Here is a 19,519-nt window from a genome sequence, read left to right on the forward strand (position 1 = left end):
CAGGCCTGCATGGGCATCCCTTGTGTTTGTCTCTTCTACACACAGTGAGCAGAGGCCACTGGGCTGCTGCCCCACATGGGTTTAGTCCCTGGGCTGGTGCTGCAGCTCAGGAGGGGCAGGAACAGGCAGCCTGCAGGCACCAGGCTCCCCACAGCAGCAAGGGAAAAGCAGCCTGTTCTGGAGGAGCTCAAGAGCTGTTACATCCCAGGAACAGGAGTGTTGGATTGGCCTCAGCAGCAGAACCACTGGAACCACTGGCCCAGTGCTGCTGCACCGGCTCCCAGTGGCCTTTTGGCCCAGCAGAGCTCCAGCAGCCAGACTCCAGCTCCTTCCCTTCCCATTACAGCCCTCCCCGCCCCCTGGTTCCTCCTTGTTTGGGAATGCTCCTGCAAGGAGACAGGAGCTGGGGAGAGCTCCCAGCACAGAAATAAGCCCCCAGCACAGAAACCCCCCACCCCGAGGCAATCCTCCTCCCTGCTGTGCACACAACGATGCTGTTTAAACAGCTTTTATTAGTGGTTCTGACCATACTACACCCTCAAGGAAAACAAAACTTAGTTCACAGTGCCAGGCTAGGATGGTGTGGTCAAAAGGGAAAAAACCCACAACAATCCAGTGGTGGCTTGTGGCCACTGTTTGTCCATGTGGCCACCAGGCTGGCAGAGCTGTGCCCAGGAAGGGGCTGGGCCCCTGCCTGCAGCACATAGGGACAATTCCTGCTGCCAGCTCCAGAGCTGCTAAAAGCCAAAAAAGGCCCAGACAGCGTCAGCAGCACCAGAAGGGTGGGGAGGAAAAAGCTCCCAGAGGGAGGGGCTGCCAGGCCATGTTTCCCCTCCACCAGTAATCCCATGGCCTGGAAGAGCTCAACCTGAGCTTTGCTGCAGCACCGACTCTCCCACCGACCTTCCAGACGTGCAGGGACAGGAGGACCAGCTCCCACCCCGAAAGCAGCCCAGACCCCCCAGCTGAGCCAGCGTCTCCACAGTCCCTCCTGGCAGTGCCTGGCCATAGCCCTCAGCCCCGCTGCAGGCAGCACCCCAGGAGCAGAGACGTTCAGAACAACACAGAACAAGCTTGGCCCCACATAACACTTAATTCTCAGCGATTCTATGAGCAGAGCTGACCTTCCTCTCCCTTCCCAGGCTTTTCCAAGCCTCCCATGGGAGCTGCTGTGAATGGAAGCAGGGCTCTGCCAACCTGGATTTTCCTCATAAGGCACAGGGTGAGAGCAGCAACACAGGGCTTGATCTGTCCCTTGGGACAGGCTGGAGGGGGCTTGCACAAAGGGAAGGGTCCTGTCACCCCTCTCCCACCTCTGGCTGGCTGTGCTGTCACTGGCTTCTGTCCCCCTCCCCCAAGAGCAGGGGCTGGGTCTGCCCCCAACCCCTGCACACACAGGTGGGAGAAGTTCCACGCAGCAATTCCAAAGGGGGCTCACAGGTCACCCCAGCACCTGTCTGGAGAGCCCCGGGCCAGCACAGCAGCTGTGCATGCAAGAGGTTCAGCTTGGGCCAGGGTCCAGCTCAGCCTGCAGGACACTGGGCATCCCTGAGCTCCTGGGCAGACATGAAACAGCCCCAGGGGCAGGTCAGGGCAGTGCCAGCACGTGGGGGGACAGCCAGGCCCCGCAGGGCTCCCTGCCAGGGCAGAGCCTGATGGTGTTCTGGACCCCTCAGGGTGGCTGTGCCAGAGCCAAGGTGTGAGCAGACCCCAAGCCTGGCAGGCTCTGCAGCCATCAGACCTGGGCCAGGCTCCTGGCAGTGGAGGGCCAGGTAGCCATTGAGGAGGGTGCCCGAGGAGCAGCACTGCCCACTGCCTGGGCAGACAGGAGTTATCACGCAGCCCAAGGCAGCAGTGCCCAGACAGACGGACACGGCAGCATGGCTGCACACAGACATGGAGCTGGGCAGCAGCAGAAGCCTGGGGAAGGCTGGTGGAGCTGTCCTGCCGTAGGAGGGAAGCCAGTTCAGAGCCTGTGCCGTTGCCTGTGAGCAAAAACAGCTCCCAGCACAGCACCCACCCCACCCAGTGCAGCTCGGCATATGGGGCAGGGCCTGGGGCTCTCAGGGTGCACACCAAGCTCTGTGTCACCCTCCTCTCCTGGCACAGGAGGGACAATCTCCACAGCAGATTCACTTCTCTTTCCCTACAGGCATCGCTGGTGCTGCCCCGCGCTCCCTCCTGGGCAGCAGCACCTCCTGCCCCATTCCGCACTCCAGCACACACCACCCATCACACACCCAGTGAGGGCTGGACTCAGGGCTGCCCTGCCCTGCAGCTGGGTTCAGCACCCTCCTAACACACCAACGGCACCAAACCAGTCTGTGTCGCTCTTGCCCAGCTGGCACTGCAGCCGTCACACACCCTCCTTGTCTCCCGGGGCACGGAGCAACCAGCAGTGCAGAGCCATGGCACCTACAGCACACAACTTCCAGGAACACGGAGATCTCAGAAGGAAATCCTAGACAGCTGAGCCAAAATCCACAGGAGGTGGAGCTCAGACAGGGCAAACCGTTGTTTTACTACTGAGAGCTGTGGATGTCGGCTAAACTGCTAGAGCAAGAGCTGCACTGGTTTCCACTGGGAGTCCAGACAGCAGCAGTTCAGACACCCAAGTCCCTGCAGGAAATCTTCCATATCCCACAGCCTGCCAGTGTCCACCCAACCCTCTCCTCAGGAAAGAGGGCTCCCATCAGACACCTCGTTTCCACTCAGAGCGAAGGTCCCTTTTCAGGAGGGGCTCTTCCCCTTCCACTCTGTGCCCCCTCCTCGCTCCGAGACCCGCCTGAAGTGCAGCACAAGCGGGGGATGCCCGGGCAGGGCTGGCTCCACGCTCACTGCTCCCAGGTCAGGAGGGTTAGAGGCCCGTGAGATCAACGATGGCTTTAATAAAGATGGCATCATCACGCACGTAGGAGTTCTTGGCTTCCATGACAGACACGGGGCAGAAGAGAGGACAGCCACTGGCGATGTTCATCTCCGTGACGGGGCGCTGGAAGGACGAGGACGTCACGTCAGGGCGGAAGGCGTCGATGATGTGCTCCCGGTTATTCTGGTCCAGAAGCATCAGGGTGACCTGTGGGGAAAGGTGAGAACCTAAGGGAGTGGCTGAATAAAAGGCACACACAGTGACCTGCTGTGACATGTGCAGGTACCAGCAGCCACAGCCACCCTGCCAGTCACAGAAATGCCTCTGAGTGGGGCCAGCAGAGAACGTCACCTCAGTAACGTCCTGTAGAAATCTTCCCAGATCCTGCCTGTCGCTGGAAGCTTCCCTGTGGCAGCACAGGGCTGTTGGACTGACTGAAAACCTACACCTTGCTTCCAGCACCGACACTGCACACAGGTATTTCCCTGAGCTAGGGCTGTTGTTCTCTCTGCATCCACTCGTGCCCGCTCACTCAGTCTCCATGTGTTCTGCAATGCCCAGGAGCTGGGATCTGAGCTCCTGACATCAGTGAGCACCCACTGTCCCCAAGCTCTGAGGTCACCACAATCTTCCCTTGCTCTCAACCCCTGCAGAGGCTCTGTGGGATTCCAAACACCCCATGTCACCCCCTTGCCCCACAGCACAGCCGGTGCTCTCAGCACACCTGGGGAACCCCCAGGGCAGCCAACACAGAGCCTTTCCTCTGCTGTGCCAAGTGGGCCAGAATGACAGTGCCAAGAAGCTTGAGTGGGTGCCAAACCAGAATGGCCGTGGCTGGACACAGTGGGCTCTGCTCCAGACCCACCTTTTGGTTGAAGGGCCACCGCAGCAGCGCGTCGTTGGGTCCCTTCATCACCACAAAAAACAAGGACAGGTGGGTCCCACGCCCGGTGCCGTCCCCGTTCAGGTACAAGCGCAGACACATCTTGTAGCCGTACTTGCTGGTGTAGAAAGCTGTCAGAGAAGTGTGGAACAGGCACAGTGAGGGCCCAACATAGCACAGCCTGGCACCAGCAGATCCCTCTGAACTCTGAGGACTCTTAAGTTTGGAATCTGGGAGGAGCCAGGTCTTTCAGACAAAAAAGACTTGGAACGGCCTTCACCCGGAAAACAGATTTTGAAGTAATTATAAAATCTCATTTGCTTTTCTCTCGTGGCCAAGCCACAGGTGCTGTTCCACAGTCCCAAGAAGCAGGTGCAGGGTACAGGCTCAAGGGCTGTGTCAGCTCTGGGCATTCTGAAAAAGCTCTCCAGAACCTCTGGACCTGAGCAATTCCTGCTCAGCAAACCCTAGCTCCTCTCCCAACCATTCTCTGCCAGGGGAGCTCCCCACCAAGCAAGAGAACAGTGTGAGGAGCTGGTGTCAGCTTATTGCTCACATCTGGGAAGTGCCTTCCCAAGCAAACAACCAGATCCCAACTTGCTGCTCACTGTCCCAGTGTTGGGCTGGGGCACTTTGTGAGGAGAGCCCCTTCCTCTGATACTGACACTTGAGTACTTCCCTTGGTAAGGCTTGGGCTTTATATAGACATTATCTCTTGCACAGTCATACTTCGGGCTTTAAAAATGTATCTCTGTCTCTAATATATATTTCCTCCCTTCCTTAACCATTTTATTGCTGGTTTTATGGTCTGTTGAGTATTTTAATCCAAATAAAAAGGTTATGCAAGGATCATCTAGTCTAAGCCCCTGCCATGGGCGGGGACACATTCCATTAAACCAGGTGCTCAGGGCCCCATCCAGCCTGGCCTTGGCAGCACCTCCCAAGCAAAGGACCTGCCATGAAACCCACACCCAACTGAGACGCAAAAGATTTTGGGGATTTTGCACACCTGGAGAGAAGATGGCAGGAGAGCGGCCTGTTATCGCCTCCTGGCGCTTCCGGGCAAACTCCGTTATCTTCCAGATGAAAACCCCGTCGTAGGTGGAAGCTTCCATGTTCCGGATCTTCTCCTCCATCTCGGCCATGGCCAGGTCTTTGAGCCCAATGCTCCTCTCCAGCTGCCGGACCTGCTCAGTGGGACAGAGGGTGCAGGTTAGAAACACGCACGCTGCGGGGCCTGGGAGAGCCAGCAGACCCCGGCAGACCCCGGTGTCCCCTTCAGGACTGCTCCTTAGGGAGAGACTTTCTCCAGAATGGACAGGGAGCACAGGAGGGTGAAATCGAGCAACATAAGCCAATTCACTGAAGCTTCCTTCTGCACCCTGTCACTCTGGAGAAGATCCATCGATACGGCTCAGTGCTAGAGCTGGAAAGTTTCCCACAGCCAATGTAAAAATCCTTCCAAGGAGCTGCTCCATTGGCTGAACAGCATAAGAAGTGAGGATGGGGGAAAAAAAACCCCAATAACTCAGCATTGTGACAAAATTAAATTGAGAAAGAAAAGAACCTACATCCTCTGCAGGGTTTGTCCCTGCCAGCTCACACAGGGTCACGCCAGGTCCCTTGCTCAGAGAGCACAGGCACGCTGGAAACTGCGCAGCTCCAGGTGCCAGGAGCACTAGGAGCACTCCACAGGGACTGTGCTGGAGCAGACTGCTGGAGGCAGCTCCTTCACACCTCCAGACTGTTGCTGCAGGCAGCAGCACTGACGGCACTCCTTTGGCAAAGGCAGCACTCCTTTGGAAGGGTCTGGAAGGTGAGCAGCCCCACAGATTCACTGAGATGCAGCGCAAGGAGATGCAGTGAAATTCTGGGTGCTCTGGCTCTTGTCAGAAAACTTTGCCAAGGAAGAACCCCTCGGTATCTGCCCAGCTTCATAATTAACAGAGATCTGATGCTTTACACAGGTCAGTTTAATCCCCAGCTTCTCCAGGGAGCTGCTGAGGGTTGGGCACAGGCACAAAGGGTATTTTGTGGATCTGAATCCACTTCAGATTTGTGGAGTTTCAGGGCCAGGTGGTTAAGCTCTGCTAGCTCATGACACGGAAAGGAAACAGGAAAAAGCCTCTGCAGGGAGTGCTGGGAAGCCCAGGTGAGCAGTTACACACCTTGTTGCTCAGAGTTTCGATTTTCTCCTGGTCCAGCCGGTGCTGGCGGCTGTAGGCTTCAGCTGTCAGGGATACTCTCTCCACCTCCCGGTTGAGCACACAGACAATGTTCTCAAAGGTCACTGTTTTCCTCTCGAGGGCCTCACACCTTCCCAAGAGCTCCAGGGACCGGGAGAGCTCCGACTCAGAGCACAGCGAGTTTGCTGCCAGCAGTGGGGAGCTGTTTTGTGATGAGGAAAGGACAGGAAGGGATTTCGGGTCCCCAGCACCAGCCTTGAGGCTGAGCAGAGAGCTCAGCAGCATGTGGAGATGCTCTGCTAAACACTTGCTTTCATGTTCCAGGAGCTTTTCATTTTCCACCTACGTGAAGAGAAACACATCCCCCATTCAGCATGTGCAATCTACACTGTCACCATCCACAGAACAAATTCCTCCTATCCAGGTCACAACATCAGCTTTAAATTTATAATTTATAGGGGGAAAAAACAAAGAAAGAATTAAAAAACGCATTTTTGTGGGGGTGGTGTGGGTTTTTGTTTTGTTTTAGAAATGCTTCAAATCACATACAATGAGGAATGCTAAATGCTTCCCCCAGCTGTACTGGTCTGCTCTGCCTTCCGCCAAACCCTCCCAGAAAAGCTCTGTCAGATGTACCTAACAGCAACAAAGGACAAAGCCTCACATAACCCCCTGCAGGAGGGATTTATATGAACATCACCACGGGAGCTGGAAAAATGAAGTGACATAGAGAAATATGGCCTGGCCCCAGTTCTTCACTTAGAGAATCACTATAATCACAAGTCATTACACACTTGCTTGGGTTCAAAGAGACCTTAAAGCTCATCCTGTCCCACTCCCTGCCATGGGCAGGGACCCCTTCCACTAAACCAGGTTGTTCCAAGCCCCATCCAACCTGGCCTTGAACACTTCAAGAGATGGGGCAGCCACAGCTTCTCTGGGCAACCTGTGCCAGGGCCTCACCACCCTCACAAGGAACAATTTCTTCCTAAAATCTCATCTAAACCTGACCTCTGGCAGCGTGAAGCCATTCCCCCTGAAAGCAGCATAATCACCAGAGTTCCAAAGCACTCAGGGTGCTCTTAAAGTAGATTTCCTTCCACAGGAATTTCACTCCTGTGACACCCAGACTCTGCACAGCAGATTATGTGAAGCTCCATCTGCGAAGAGTTTAAAACCCCTCTTTGTTCAAACACCTGAATGCAAACATGTGCCACAGTTTGGGCAACAGCAGTTTGCAAGTGAACTCTAACCCTGGGACTGAAAAGCCCCAAGGTAACCCAGGAGAGGAGCCCTTACCACCTCAGCACAGCCCACAGCCTCGAACCGGCAAGGTACTTTGGATCTGCCACAGGTCTTCACGTGGTCCCGAAACTAGAAAGGAAGGAAGGAAGGCAGTGTTAGATCTTATGTGTCCCCAGTGCTCCCTTTCCATCCCACTGACTTTTGGGAAGCTGCAGCCAAGCTGAAGAATGCCCAAGCTGTGGCTAATCACCAGCTGCCACGGTGCCCACTAAACCTGGGCTCTGACCACCATCAGGCGTGACTTTCACTGGAATACAAATATAGCCCTGGCCCCTGAAGAAAGCTTAATTTCTCCTTCTTTTGACAGCTGGGAGGTCTCACTGCTCACCTGCACACGCAAGAGAGAAAAAGCAACAGGTACAAGTACAAGCTGTGGATGCAGAATAATGAGCTTCCCTGAAGGCTGAGGAATGGGAGGCAACAACCTCCCATGAAACAAGACAAAAAATAGGCAACAACGCCATGAAATAAGGGCACATTTCATTTTGGGCACTTCACACAACTCTCGTCAGGACGTGCCACAGGCTGGTATTTTTACCTCCATCCCAGCATTACATTTCTGCAGAGAGGTGCCACTAACCCCTCAGCACTGAGATGACTCGTTCAGGTTCCCACACAGCACATGATTAATCCAACAAGCACTGGCACAGCTTCAGCTTGGGTTTAGTACACCCCTCACCATCAGATACCAGAGCTCTTTTCTGAACAACCACCATATTCCCTCCCCACTTAACTCCTACATCTGCTACAACAGATGTCAATTAAAATTGATTTTAAACCACTTTTTTAAAGGCTTCTAAATCCATCTGGCTTGTGTAATGAGTTGGGTTACTCAAAGCTAACATGGCAGCAAATAATCAACAAGGATTTGGAGACATAAACATGGGAGTTAATATTTAAACACAGGGTAGATTACCCATGGAGATCCTGTGAGCTGGCTCCCTGCAGGAGCCACCTGCAGATAAGGTGGGCTGCACCCCCAGCCCCAAGCCCCTCCTTACGCTGTCCATTTAGAAGAACTCTTTTGCTCCTCCTTTTGCTGCCTCCGTTCCCCTGCCCTGCTAAACGGCTTTTTCCAACACTGCTACTAAAAATATTTGCCTGTAGAAGGCAAGATGGTTTCAGATGAATGCGCTTTTTGAAAATGTTCCCCAAAACTTGAATTTTTCAGACTTTTGAGCCTTGTCCCAGGAGCCAGCAGCCTGGAGATCCTATAGCCATGGATTCCATTAGATGATTAATTAGATATCAATTAATATAGCTGGAGATGGGCTCTCTTTCCAAAATTGCACCAGTGGTTGATGCAGTTGCTCTCCACAGAACATAAACCCATGAGGGTACTTTTCCCACAGAGGCCCTGCCCCCAGACGTGGTTCCAAGGGAGGTAGCACTGGCAGCACCAACGCTGACCCACGAGTGCCCGTGAGCCACATCCCCTCACACCCATCCTTGTGGAAAACTCACATCCATGCTAACAGCTGCCCCTCAGTTACTTCCCCCCCTTCATTTCTTAATGGACTCTGTTCCTCCCTGCTCCCAGAACGCCAAGCTCAGCCCATCAGGTTTCACAGCAAACACCCCCGCAGCACAGGGTCGGATGGATACCTTCTCCCTGGGAATCTTCTTCCCACAGCCTTCACAAGTCAGCGGGAATTCAGGGCAGACTTCATCATGAGCCTGTGAAGGAATGGACAGGAGATATTTGTCCTCAAGTAAAAGCCCCAAGGAGGTTCTGCAATGGGCACAATCCCACGGGGTGGGTTTATACCTTATTGCAGCGAGCGCTGGATTACTGACCTACAGCCAGACCTTGGTCACGCTGATCCCTCTGAGCTGCTGACTCATCCTGTGACCTCCAAGCTACCCCAATTTTGGGTGTCTACATAGCCTCAACCTCTATTTAAAAGCTGCTACCATGATTTTTAAAAAAATCAAATTATTGCTTTGATGGCCAAGACAATCAACGGGAAGCTCCATTTATGGCTCTGCCAGGAGAAAACACATTGGGGCAGGTTGAGTGGAGTGAGCCACTACCTCAGCAAGATAATCTGGGTAATTTTTCCACTGTAATGGTTATCAGTCAGCTGAGGCATGGGCCCAGTGCCAGCTCATCACACACTGGGCTGAGCTGTCTGATTGTATCTTCTGTATGTAGAATACCATTTTTCAACCAGAAAGAAAAATATTTTTAAACTGTTTCATTTACCAGTCCCTGCACACAAGCACCTGCCCCTGCAGCCAGAGTCAGGGTTGTGTGATGGCCAGAGAGGCTGAACAAATGACCAGGGCAACGTGATCCTCTTGAGCAACAGTGCTGGCTAAATTGGAAATGCTGAAACATGCCTCTGCTTCTGTGTCACTTCCATTGCCTAAACCTTCTCTTTACACACCCACCAGTTGAAACGAGGCATTGAAAACACCATGAATATGCAGATCAAAATTCAAATTAAAAGACAAGAGCACTGAAGTCTTCTGCCATACTAGGGACAGAAAAAAAATCCAACCAGGAGCATTTCTAATGCAGCCATCTGAAACCAGATGTTTGAAAACCTGGTCACATTGAATCTCTGTTGTCTTGTGGGGGAACATGCACAAACCTCACCCTGTCACACATCAGGAAGTGGAAAGTGAAACCAGCAGTGGCTCCACTTTGGCTTCTTGGTTACTCTCTCCTTTTTATGCTTTAAGTGAATAACTTAAGCTCAGAGCTTCACTGTGTGTCCCTGGAGAGATGACCGGCCAGCCAGCGGGGTTTGGGGGCACTGCTGCCCACACAGACACTGCTGCCTGCAGAGGAGGAGGAGGAGGCCAAGTGCCTGCCTTCATCCACTCACTCAGAGGGGCTGAGCCCTTTCTTCTACCCATCTACAGCTCCCATGTTCTAGAAACATCTGATAACATCTACCCCACGACCCACAAAGCGCTGGTAGAACAGACGGTCTGGCTGAAAGAAGGAAACTTCATTGCAGAAGCAACTATTTTAAATAAGGGAGTATTTTAAACTTACGGTCTCCCATGCCAACATGCTGGGTGTGAAACTACCACCCCCTCCACACTCCCCACCTCCCAGCATTTATCTATCCTCCATCCTGACTCCCCTCCGCACCACAAGGTAATGCCCAAGAGTGGGCAGCCCTGCCTGCAGCACGGGAAGGAAACCAGCCCCGCTGAGCTCAAAGTGCAACTATTCTGTATGTAAATGGTTAAAGACATCCAGGAGCTTCAGCCAGCACAGATCCAAACATTTCTGTATAAACAGTTTCAGGCTCTTCTGGAAACCCCTGTTCCTCCCGCCCCACGCGGGTGTCAGAACAGAGATGGATGGTATCACTGCTGGAAGAAATCCAACCCACCCCAGAGCCAAGAGCAGGGGGTGGCACTCGAGCTTGATCTGCCACATCCACTCCCCCAGCAATGGGGCAATCCTCCTGTTTATACCTTTCCCAACCCACAGCTGTAGCTTCTGCTACAGGGATAAGCACCACAGACATCCAGGCACTTGCTTGGAAAGCTTTTGGGAGCTCTCGAAAGCTGTGAGTGGGGCTAGGCAAGAGCAGGCACTCTTCCAGAGGGAATCAGAGTGGAAATCAAGTCAGACAGGTGGCAGAGGGAGGGGACAGCCATGGAAGAATTAAAGTGGAGCTGGAAGTGAAGGGCTTACCCAGCAAGGCTCACACCAGCCTGCAGCATCCAACAGCAGGAGTAGGAAAATCAGCTGGGGCAGAGTTAACAGCCTTCAGCAACACCTGGTTCTTCACACTCAATTACCACCAAGACACAACCAAAGCCGCTGATTGATCTACACATCAATTTCTTTCCCTGATAATAAACAGCAACACAACCCCACATCAGCCTGCCCATCACCCACCACCATCAGATAGGCCATTCTCTGGGAGCTCACCTGAAAGGTTAGAAAATCAGACACCACTGCCCATGGAAGGACCAGGGCAATCAGCAGAAAAGCTGTATATTTCTAAATTTGCAGTCGAAGTTTCTCTCTGGACACTGTGGCAGCAGGATGAGGCAGTTCCATCCGGGGCAGCACTCTGCAATGCAGCTGTGCAGGGGAGTGCAGGCATACAAAGGGAAAAGCGGCTTTCAAAAAGGGCAGCTGGTCCCTGGAGCACACAGTGATCATTCCTAAGGAGGCTGAGGGCAGACCTCACTGTGCTCTGAAGGGTGGGATTGTTGGAGGGTGTTTGTGCAGGGCCAGGAGCTGGACTGCGTGGTCTCCGTGGGTCACCTCCAGCTAGGGATATTCTGTGGTTCTAAGACAATGCCAGGATGAGCTGCTTCCCTGCTTCTCCCTCAGCCAATAGGCAAAACTGCAGATCAATCTGATCATCATTTCACCTCTCAGGGCATCGCTAAATTCGACTTCAACTCTGCAAGAGGCTTCTGCTGGAAATCATTATCTCCATACCCTGGTGGCAGAGCAGGACGTGCCCCTGCTGCCTGGCTGCTCTACTCATAACCTGCCACATCCACATAGGTCCAGTTTTATGGAGGTCTTGTAACCATGTTAGCAGTCCATCAGCATGACACAGGGGTCCCCCTCCAGCAAAGGGACAAGGCAGGCAGCTGGGAAATGCCACTGTTGAAGCAGCTGCTGTGAGATACCTCTGTCAGAGCCTGTGGGAAGGTCACAGCGAAGGGCAGGGCTGGCAGAGGGACAAGGGAGAGCAGGGCAGGCTCAGAGTGAGCTGCACGCTGCAGCTCTCCTGCAAAATCCCCTGGCCTTGGAAAGACACTCCATTAGTCTCCTCTGAGCACAGCAACAGTAACCATAAGCAGACAGCTCAAGGGCTTGGCAGGTGCAAGGGAGCAACAAGGAAGCAAAACTACCAGGATGGCAGAGGAAAGGCAGCTGCCATGGCACAGGGCACAGCGGTGGCTGTCAGGGCTTGGGCGGTCTCCAGCCCCAGCACTGCCATGTGCAGCACTTGGCTCCTTTGACACGGTAGCCTGGCTACAAGGAAAAGGGTGGGCCTGTGGAACTGTAGAGAAAACACTGAAAATGCATCTCCAGTGTAAAAGAGGAGCTCTTTGTGCCAAGAAACATGAGTTGCTTCATGCACCTCTGTCAGTTCCCCAGGGCCCCCAGAGCCTCCAAGATGGGAATGTGTGTTCATGGTGAGGGGTTTCCTTGGCACTCACCTCCACTCCAAACCTCGTGACTTTCAGCTTTTCATTCTCCAAGGGGCAGATGTCAAAACTATTAATTTTTAGGCCACCACAAAAAGGCTGAGCTGGTTTCAGAAGTGAAGAGCAGACCCTCTGCAGTCGGGGCTTTCCAACCCCCTCCCACGCACGCTCTCCGGCACTCCCCGTGGCTTTACCTCCCACCATGGGTTTGGACGGGAAAACGCCTCTTGTCTGGGCAGCCAGCTACACTAACTACTGTGGAGACTGCAAGTGTGGTTGGGATGTGCTTGTGGGCCTCAGCTCCGGCTCTGGAAAGTAAAGGTGTGTCTGATCCCTTTTCCAAAAGCAGCCGGTCCTTTTGGTCACCTGCACATGCAAGTCATGGATTCTCCCACCAGAAAATGGTCTGGCCCTGCTGGTCAGGCTGGAGCTAGCTGCAAACTGCACTTCAGCACCAGGCCACAACTTGGAGCAAAAACCTTGAGAAAAAGACAATAAATGCTGTACTGGGTTTTAAAGAGAAGGCTGGTCACCCTTATATACAGCAGCACCAAGTGTTCCTGGCACGGCACCTCAAGCGCTGTACCCCACACAGACAGCACTGATACAACACTCAGAGGTACAACTCTGCAGGAGCAGGAGACAGGTGAACGAGCTCCAAAGACCAACAGCTCTCCTCTAAGCAATGTGCAAAAGCCTGAAGATGAAGTTTCAGCCTCAGCTGAAAATCACCACCAAAACCTGTTGGGGCATTCCCGGGGTGCAGCTGGGAAGGAGGGGCATGACACAGTGCACGATACAGCAGGAGGAACCCCTGGCTCAGGGCCTCCAGCAGCATTTTTGAAGAGGGAGTTTTCCCCAGATAGGGTGCGGTAGGGGCTCTCCAGCATCTCCTAAGTGTGAACAGTGGGCAGAAAGGAAAGCCCAGGTACCCTGTTCTTCTGCTCCCAGGGAGCCACGTAGCCCAGAAGGGGCTGCAGACATCCTTTCTGACTCCACAGGCTTTTGAGGAACATCACCTGGGTTCTGAGTTTTGTACTTTCTGCAGCCTTCCAGGTTTCACTTACAAAGAACTTTCTAAAACCAAAGTGACAACAACAAAATCAAGGAAAACACATTCCCTCCAGCATGGATTAGGCCAGCTTATTCCCACACCTGACTATTGCTCAGCCTCAGGAGCTGAGCTCATCTGAGCCCCACAAAATTTGGTTTAAATACTGATGTCAGGTTTAAGCTTAAAACTTAGTTCTCCTTCCTAAAATTGGACAATTTCGTTTTCTTATGTCTCAGTTAATTCTGTTTCCTTCCAGCTGAAGAGGGCTGAGTTAAATCCCCTGTCTGGGGTAACCAAGGGGAATGCCAAAGCTGACCTCATGTGTACCCCTCCTCCCATCCCAGACCTGGGGGAAGGGCACAGGAAGGGAACTGGTGGGATGAAAAGCATAAATAAAAGGTGTATGAAAACTGACAACAAAATGTTGATAAAAGGAGAGAGACGTGGGCAGCTGGAGGTACTGTAAGGCAGGAGGATAAACACACCAGAGCTGAGGAACCACAAAGTCCCTCTGCCTGAGTATCACCAGACATGTTTTTGGGGTCTTTCCTTTTGCTTTAATGGGCTGGGTTTAGTTTCTGCAGTCCTCCGCAGACTTTGCTCTTGAATCTAAGGGCTCATGCCCACAGCCTGATTTTCCATATGTTCATGCAGACAGACTCATCAGGAAACCTATACAGGAAACAAGGTCACTAACAAAAGGAAAAACCCTTCAGCTCCACCACAAACAACTTTATCCAAGTGCCACTAAATATTTACAAACTCTGAAAAATGCAGCCATAAATCCAGACTTAAGTATTTCATATGGTCCACAGAGCTTGGAGCAGAAGTGCAAGTCATGTCCAAGCAGGCTGCACTCAGTTTTGTGTTTCCCTTTGAAAGCCGATCTTTAGTCTGCCTGAACAGAAAGCAAAACTGAAATCCATTTTACTCCTTTTTTTGAGGCTTAAGCTTTCCAGCCGCAGAGTATTTTTCCCCTGTGCGTGCCCTGATAAGATTAGCAAACCAGAAGTGACAGTATCTCTTCATTTGCAAGGGGAGAGCAGCCTCTCTCAGCACAACACATGATTTTTAAATTAGCAAACAGTGAATTCACTCTGAGGGACTTTCCATGTCCTGTCGGAAATAGCTCTGAGGGACTTTCCAGAGCGGGAGTGCTGAGCTGCTGCAGGACGTTACCCACGGATGCAACGCTGCTGCACCAGGCAGCTCTGCACTGGCCCTGAAGGCTGGGTTTAATGTTAGCCCAAGCTACCAAGAGGCTCTGGGCTAGCACAGCCGTTCAATGCCTCCTTTCCCAGCCCTCCTCAGCCACACACGTGGCTCTGGCAGCATGGAGACAGCCAGTCCTGACTGAATGCCACGGCTCTTTGGCAGGCAGCTGGGAGGAGATAACACAAGCCAGACCTTACCTCCTCCCACCAGTTCCTAGGAAAGAACCAGCTTTTCCTGAGAGGGCACAAAATGACCTCCTCCCTCAGGCTGAATGCCACCGGGACAGGCAGGAGAGGCAACTCAGCCCCTGAGAGAAAGCAGCCAGCACTGCTCCAAACCCCCCCACCCCCTGTACCACACAGGACTCCCCAAGACTCAATAAAATCCAGGAGAGTGGAGACTCACAAACCCCTGGCAGGGAAGGTGTGTGCCACAGACCCACAGCCCACGTGCTCCAGGGCCACCACCTCTATCAATCATCCTTTGTCCCAGCAAACGCCAAACAAGCTTAGGAAGATCAGGTGGAGAGTAAAAACAAGGCACAGACTCATCCATTCAGGAGCTCTTCATCAGCTGTGTGCAGGGTTCTGGGGCATCACATGCTTCTGCAGCCCTGCAAGAAATCAGCCTGATCCCAGGACAGCTCGCTGCCCTTCTGAACTCCCAGTGGGAGCTCTGGCTGGACTCAAGCACTCGAACACTTGTCAGAATGCTTAGGGAGAACCTCTTGCAGCTGAAGATTTTTGCTGAGCTCTGCAAGAACATGCTAAGACTCTTTTTTAAAACCAGGAGAAAAAGTTCAGCACAGGTCATCAGCCATAGCACAATCAGCACTGGAAGCTGCTGACAGATATAAATTGGTTTAGTCTAATGAAGATGAGCTCACTATAATCATTGCAGAAGACATCGGGCTTCTGGGCACCAGCAGAAATTAAAGCATGGAGCAAACAATCTGCAGACACCACCAGCACAGCCTGAACCTGAAACCTCAGTACGAGGGTACCCTGTTCTCTGCCATGCAACCCCCAAACTCTGTGCTGTGGCAGTGTTAAGCTCTACACCCGACACTTCTTCAGTCCCACATCCACACCATGAGCCTCTCACAGATCTACAAATGGGGGTTCACAGCAGCAGAACCATTTAGCACCAACATCCTCATCTCTTGGACTGAACTTTGAGCACACAGCAGAAGGCTCAGACAGCAGGACAAAGAAGCAGAGCTGCAGAAGCATCTCTCTGCTAACAGGCTCAACAGTCTGGGCAGAACACTCAGCCCCAATGCACAGCTGTTGCTTCTTCCTTCCACCTTGCAACGGCATCATTGAGAGAATCCCAATGTCAGCCTGGACAGACCGCCTGTTCCTGAAACACATCTCAGTCACTACCAGAGCTCTGTGAACCACCAGGCTACAATCTTTATCTGCAGCAAGTGTTAGAGGGAAATAAAATGTATTCCTCTTATCTCAGGCCTCCCGTGTGCTGGTTCTGCCATTCCAAGAGGGATGACAGAATTGTCCTTCAGGAGCCAAAAGCTTCACATGCTATGGACCAACCACCCACAGCCATGACTAAAACTTGGATTTAAAACCTAGTAGGCTCCTTGAGGAGAACAGAGGTGGAAAAACCATCCTGTCCAGCAGCCTTGTGGCCCAGAACAGCTTGGGTGATGGGTGACCAGCCAATATCCAACAGCCAGTTCCACTGCCCTGGTAGCTCTGCAGACAGCTGAAAGGGGATCAGGTCACCTTCTGTGAGCTGATGGAGTCTGAAGGAGTTTTAGGTTCACATAATGCAGAGAAATTCACAACCATTTCACGGCACAGCAATTTCTTGACAGTCTTGTATAGCAGAGAAGAGCTGGAGACAGAGCAGGTGGTTCCCACCATGGAAGAGACATGCTCACAAGCAAATCCCTGTGATCACAGGCAAACCTGAAACGATCTCAGTCCAGCCTGTGCCCTCAGCAGGGCACACAAACCCTCACTCAGGGAACCTCTCCAGCTGACTGTGAAGTCCAGGGATTTGACTGCTCTCCCCCACTGTCAGTGGGCACGGACAACTCCCTGAGCCTTGCCCAAACACAGAGGAAAGAAGGATGCAGACGTGCCAAACCTTGCTTTGGCCTGTACCTCATACTCTTTGATGGTCCCCTTCCAGGTGCAGCCACTGTTGATGCAGACAGCAGGCAGACTCTCCACCTCCCGCCGCGCTGCATTGTCTGGGAAAGCCTGAAATGGAAACAACAAGCAAACCACAAATATTACTGAGGGTTGCAGTTTTGATCAGGACTTCGAATTCTTGCTGAAAACTCCTCCCAGACCAGTTGCCCCATCAACCCTCAGAGGTGTGCTAATAGCAACCAAATCGCTGTGACAGCTTTAAGTAGGGCACCACTACACACACATGACCTGGATTTCAGCACTGGGGAGTCCAAGACAGTAATCACCCTTCTCACTACTGAAGAAAAGGGTTCCTAGGAATAAGAAGCTCTCAGAGCTTGTGTTTTAAACAAAAACTGCAACTGGTATTACTGACACCAATGATGTGTTAGGCTTTTTTTAATGCGTTTTTCCTTACCGAGCTTGTTTCCAAAATAGAAATTCCTTCTTCATATATTCCTTCCTGGATACAGCTGGCACACTTTTGAGGTCCAGCACTATCAGACAGAAAAATAATCATCAAACACAACAAAAAAAATTAATTTATGTTTAGCAATGAAATGATTTCTGGTAACTTTATGAAATGAAAGTATTTTCTTATTTTTAAAAGAACACACTGAGCCTTTGCTTGTGTGTATTTTTGATGCCTATTTCTAATTTTTTTTCTTCTGCCAATTGACTGCTCTATTAAGTTTCCCTCACTCAAAGGTAGGAGTGAGACACAAGGAAACTTCTCTGGAAGCCAGCTTGTGCTTAAACCTCTCCCATTTTGACACAACAACCAAATGATGACTTTTAGGAGCATTCAGTAGCTGTGATGAGGACTGAAGGAGATGAGTGATAGACCTGGACTGCCTCCCCAATGGCAAAAACAATGCAGGGGGTTCTGGAAAACAGAACTTTGAAGCAACAACAAAGGCAAGTCAGAGGTTACACATTCCCTTAGAGAAGAGGTGATGCTGAACCTCAATGATTGAACACAGCTCCCTTACTGAGAAGATCCTGAAAATGAGACTTTTCTCTGCTTTTGTTCTTGAAAATGCCTTTTCAAGCATTTTGTCTTCACGCTGAAGGCACAGCAGTTACCTGATGATTTTCTTCAGGCAGTAGGAGCAGTAGCGATGGCCACACTGTGCCTGGAACGGCCGCCTCAGAATGTTCTTGCAATCGGAGCAGAGGTATTTGACCTCCAGTTTAGTTCCCAGGATCTCCTTTGCAAACCCAGGCTGGTTTAGATCCAAAGAACCCGGTGGAGAAGAGTTTGCTGCTGCCATGTGAACAAAAAGTTCTGGCTGTATCTCCAGAGACTGAAAATAAAAGTATTTTCTCCAATTGATTATAATTGCATGGGGGTGGTTTTTTATATAAACTGTGTTTATTAGACTGTCTCCCAACACAAGTAAACACACTGATGTAAAAACCACACCACAAGCCTACTTTCACCTCCCAAATACGGGAGGAAACTTGAATTTTAGTACTAAATCCAGAACACAGAGACAGGAAAGACAGACCTGATAAAACTCCCTGTCCCAGCTGACTGAAATGCAGCCTGTTAAGGCTTCTTGCTCCACATAAGGTAAAAAACTGTCTTAAAGGCAATCAGAAATAAATATAATAAATTCAGTTCACCAAAAACCTGCTGGCCACCACAGCCCACCACTGCCTGCTCTCACACCCGTCAGCTGTCAGAAGGGACCAAAATTCTGCCCAGAGGCAGCTGGTCCTGGGGGGAAGCTGGGCACACAGTGGAGCCCAGGTTTAGTGGTGGTGCCCAAGCAGGCACAGAGGGTTCTCCAGAGGGATGGAAAATGAGGACATGAGAGACACGACCAAATTGGAAAGGAGGAAAAGAATAAAATGCTTTTGTTTTGACTGCTTATGCATCTCACACCTTCATTCCCTGTGACTACATGCCACAGCCACCTAGAACACCTAAGGGAGCACATCCACGGAGCCCCAGACTGGTTTGGGTTGGAAGGGACCTGAAAGTCTTATTCCAACCCCTGCCATGGGCAGGGACACCTCCCACTGTCCCAGGCTGCTCCAAGCCCCAATGTCCAGCCTGGCCTTGGGCACTGCCAGGGATCCAGGGGCAGCCCCAGCTGCTCTGGGCACCCTGTGCCAGGGCCTGCCCACCCTCCCAGGGAACAAGTCCTTCCCAATATCCCATCCATCCCTGCCTCTGGCACTGGGAAGCCGTTCCCCCTTGCCCTGTCATTCCATGTCCTTGACTAAAGTCCCTCTCCAGATCCCTTGGAGCCCCTTTGGGCACTGCAAGGGGTTCTGAGGTCTCTCTAGAGCCTTCTCTTCTCCAGGCTGAACACCCCCAGCCTGTCTCGGGGAGGAGCCCCACGAGCGGAGACACCGCGAACCGGAGAAGAGCCCGGGGCTGCCCCGCTGCGCCCGTGTGGCCCGGGCTGCCCGCGGCCAGGAGGGCTCTCTGCCGGGCCGGGCTCCCGGGGAGCGAGGCCCGGCCCCGCCGCTCCCTGAGGGCCCCGCACTCACCGGCCCTCGCTCCGCGCCCGCACCGGAAGCGCCGCCAGGCCCCGCCCCCGGACACGTGTGGCGAGCCCGGGCCCCGCCCCCCGCCCGGGAAAGCCCCGCCCCGGCAATGGCCCCGCCCCCCGCCCGGGAAAGCCCCGCCCCGGCAATGGCCCCGCCCCCCGCCCGGGAAAGCCCCGCCCCGGCAATGGCCCCGCCCCC

At 52.6% G+C, this 19,519-nt stretch overlaps 1 protein-coding gene across 4 annotated transcripts in view; it reads right to left on the reverse strand.

Moving 5' to 3' along the window:
* Positions 1-492: 492 nt before the first annotated feature.
* TRAF2 (TNF receptor associated factor 2) overlaps positions 493-19,519 on the reverse strand; it is a 20,663-nt gene continuing 1,636 nt past the window's right edge. The window contains exons 1-10 of one of the 4 annotated variants that reach the window (XM_042052204.1): positions 19,322-19,385; positions 17,903-18,123; positions 17,235-17,313; positions 16,787-16,885; positions 8,849-8,920; positions 7,238-7,312; positions 5,921-6,280; positions 4,762-4,939; positions 3,735-3,883; positions 493-3,076 (exon numbers count right to left, since the gene is read on the reverse strand). In XM_042052204.1, coding sequence (XP_041908138.1) covers positions 2,858-3,076; positions 3,735-3,883; positions 4,762-4,939; positions 5,921-6,280; positions 7,238-7,312; positions 8,849-8,920; positions 16,787-16,885; positions 17,235-17,313; positions 17,903-18,090 — 1,419 coding nt within the window. In that variant the 5' untranslated portion in view covers positions 18,091-18,123; positions 19,322-19,385 and the 3' untranslated portion in view covers positions 493-2,857. Of the gene's footprint in view, positions 3,077-3,734; positions 3,884-4,761; positions 4,940-5,920; positions 6,281-7,237; positions 7,313-8,848; positions 8,921-16,786; positions 16,886-17,234; positions 17,314-17,902; positions 18,124-19,321; positions 19,386-19,519 lie in introns of those variants that run through there. The other 3 variants (XM_042052202.1, XM_042052201.1, XM_042052203.1) reach the window with 3 other exon arrangements.

This window comes from Corvus kubaryi, unplaced genomic scaffold (genome assembly GCF_017639235.1).
Source record: "Corvus kubaryi isolate FWS band 111438036 unplaced genomic scaffold, C.kubaryi_AGA036_p1.0 78, whole genome shotgun sequence".
In the NCBI taxonomy this organism is placed as follows: Eukaryota; Metazoa; Chordata; class Aves; order Passeriformes; family Corvidae; genus Corvus; species Corvus kubaryi.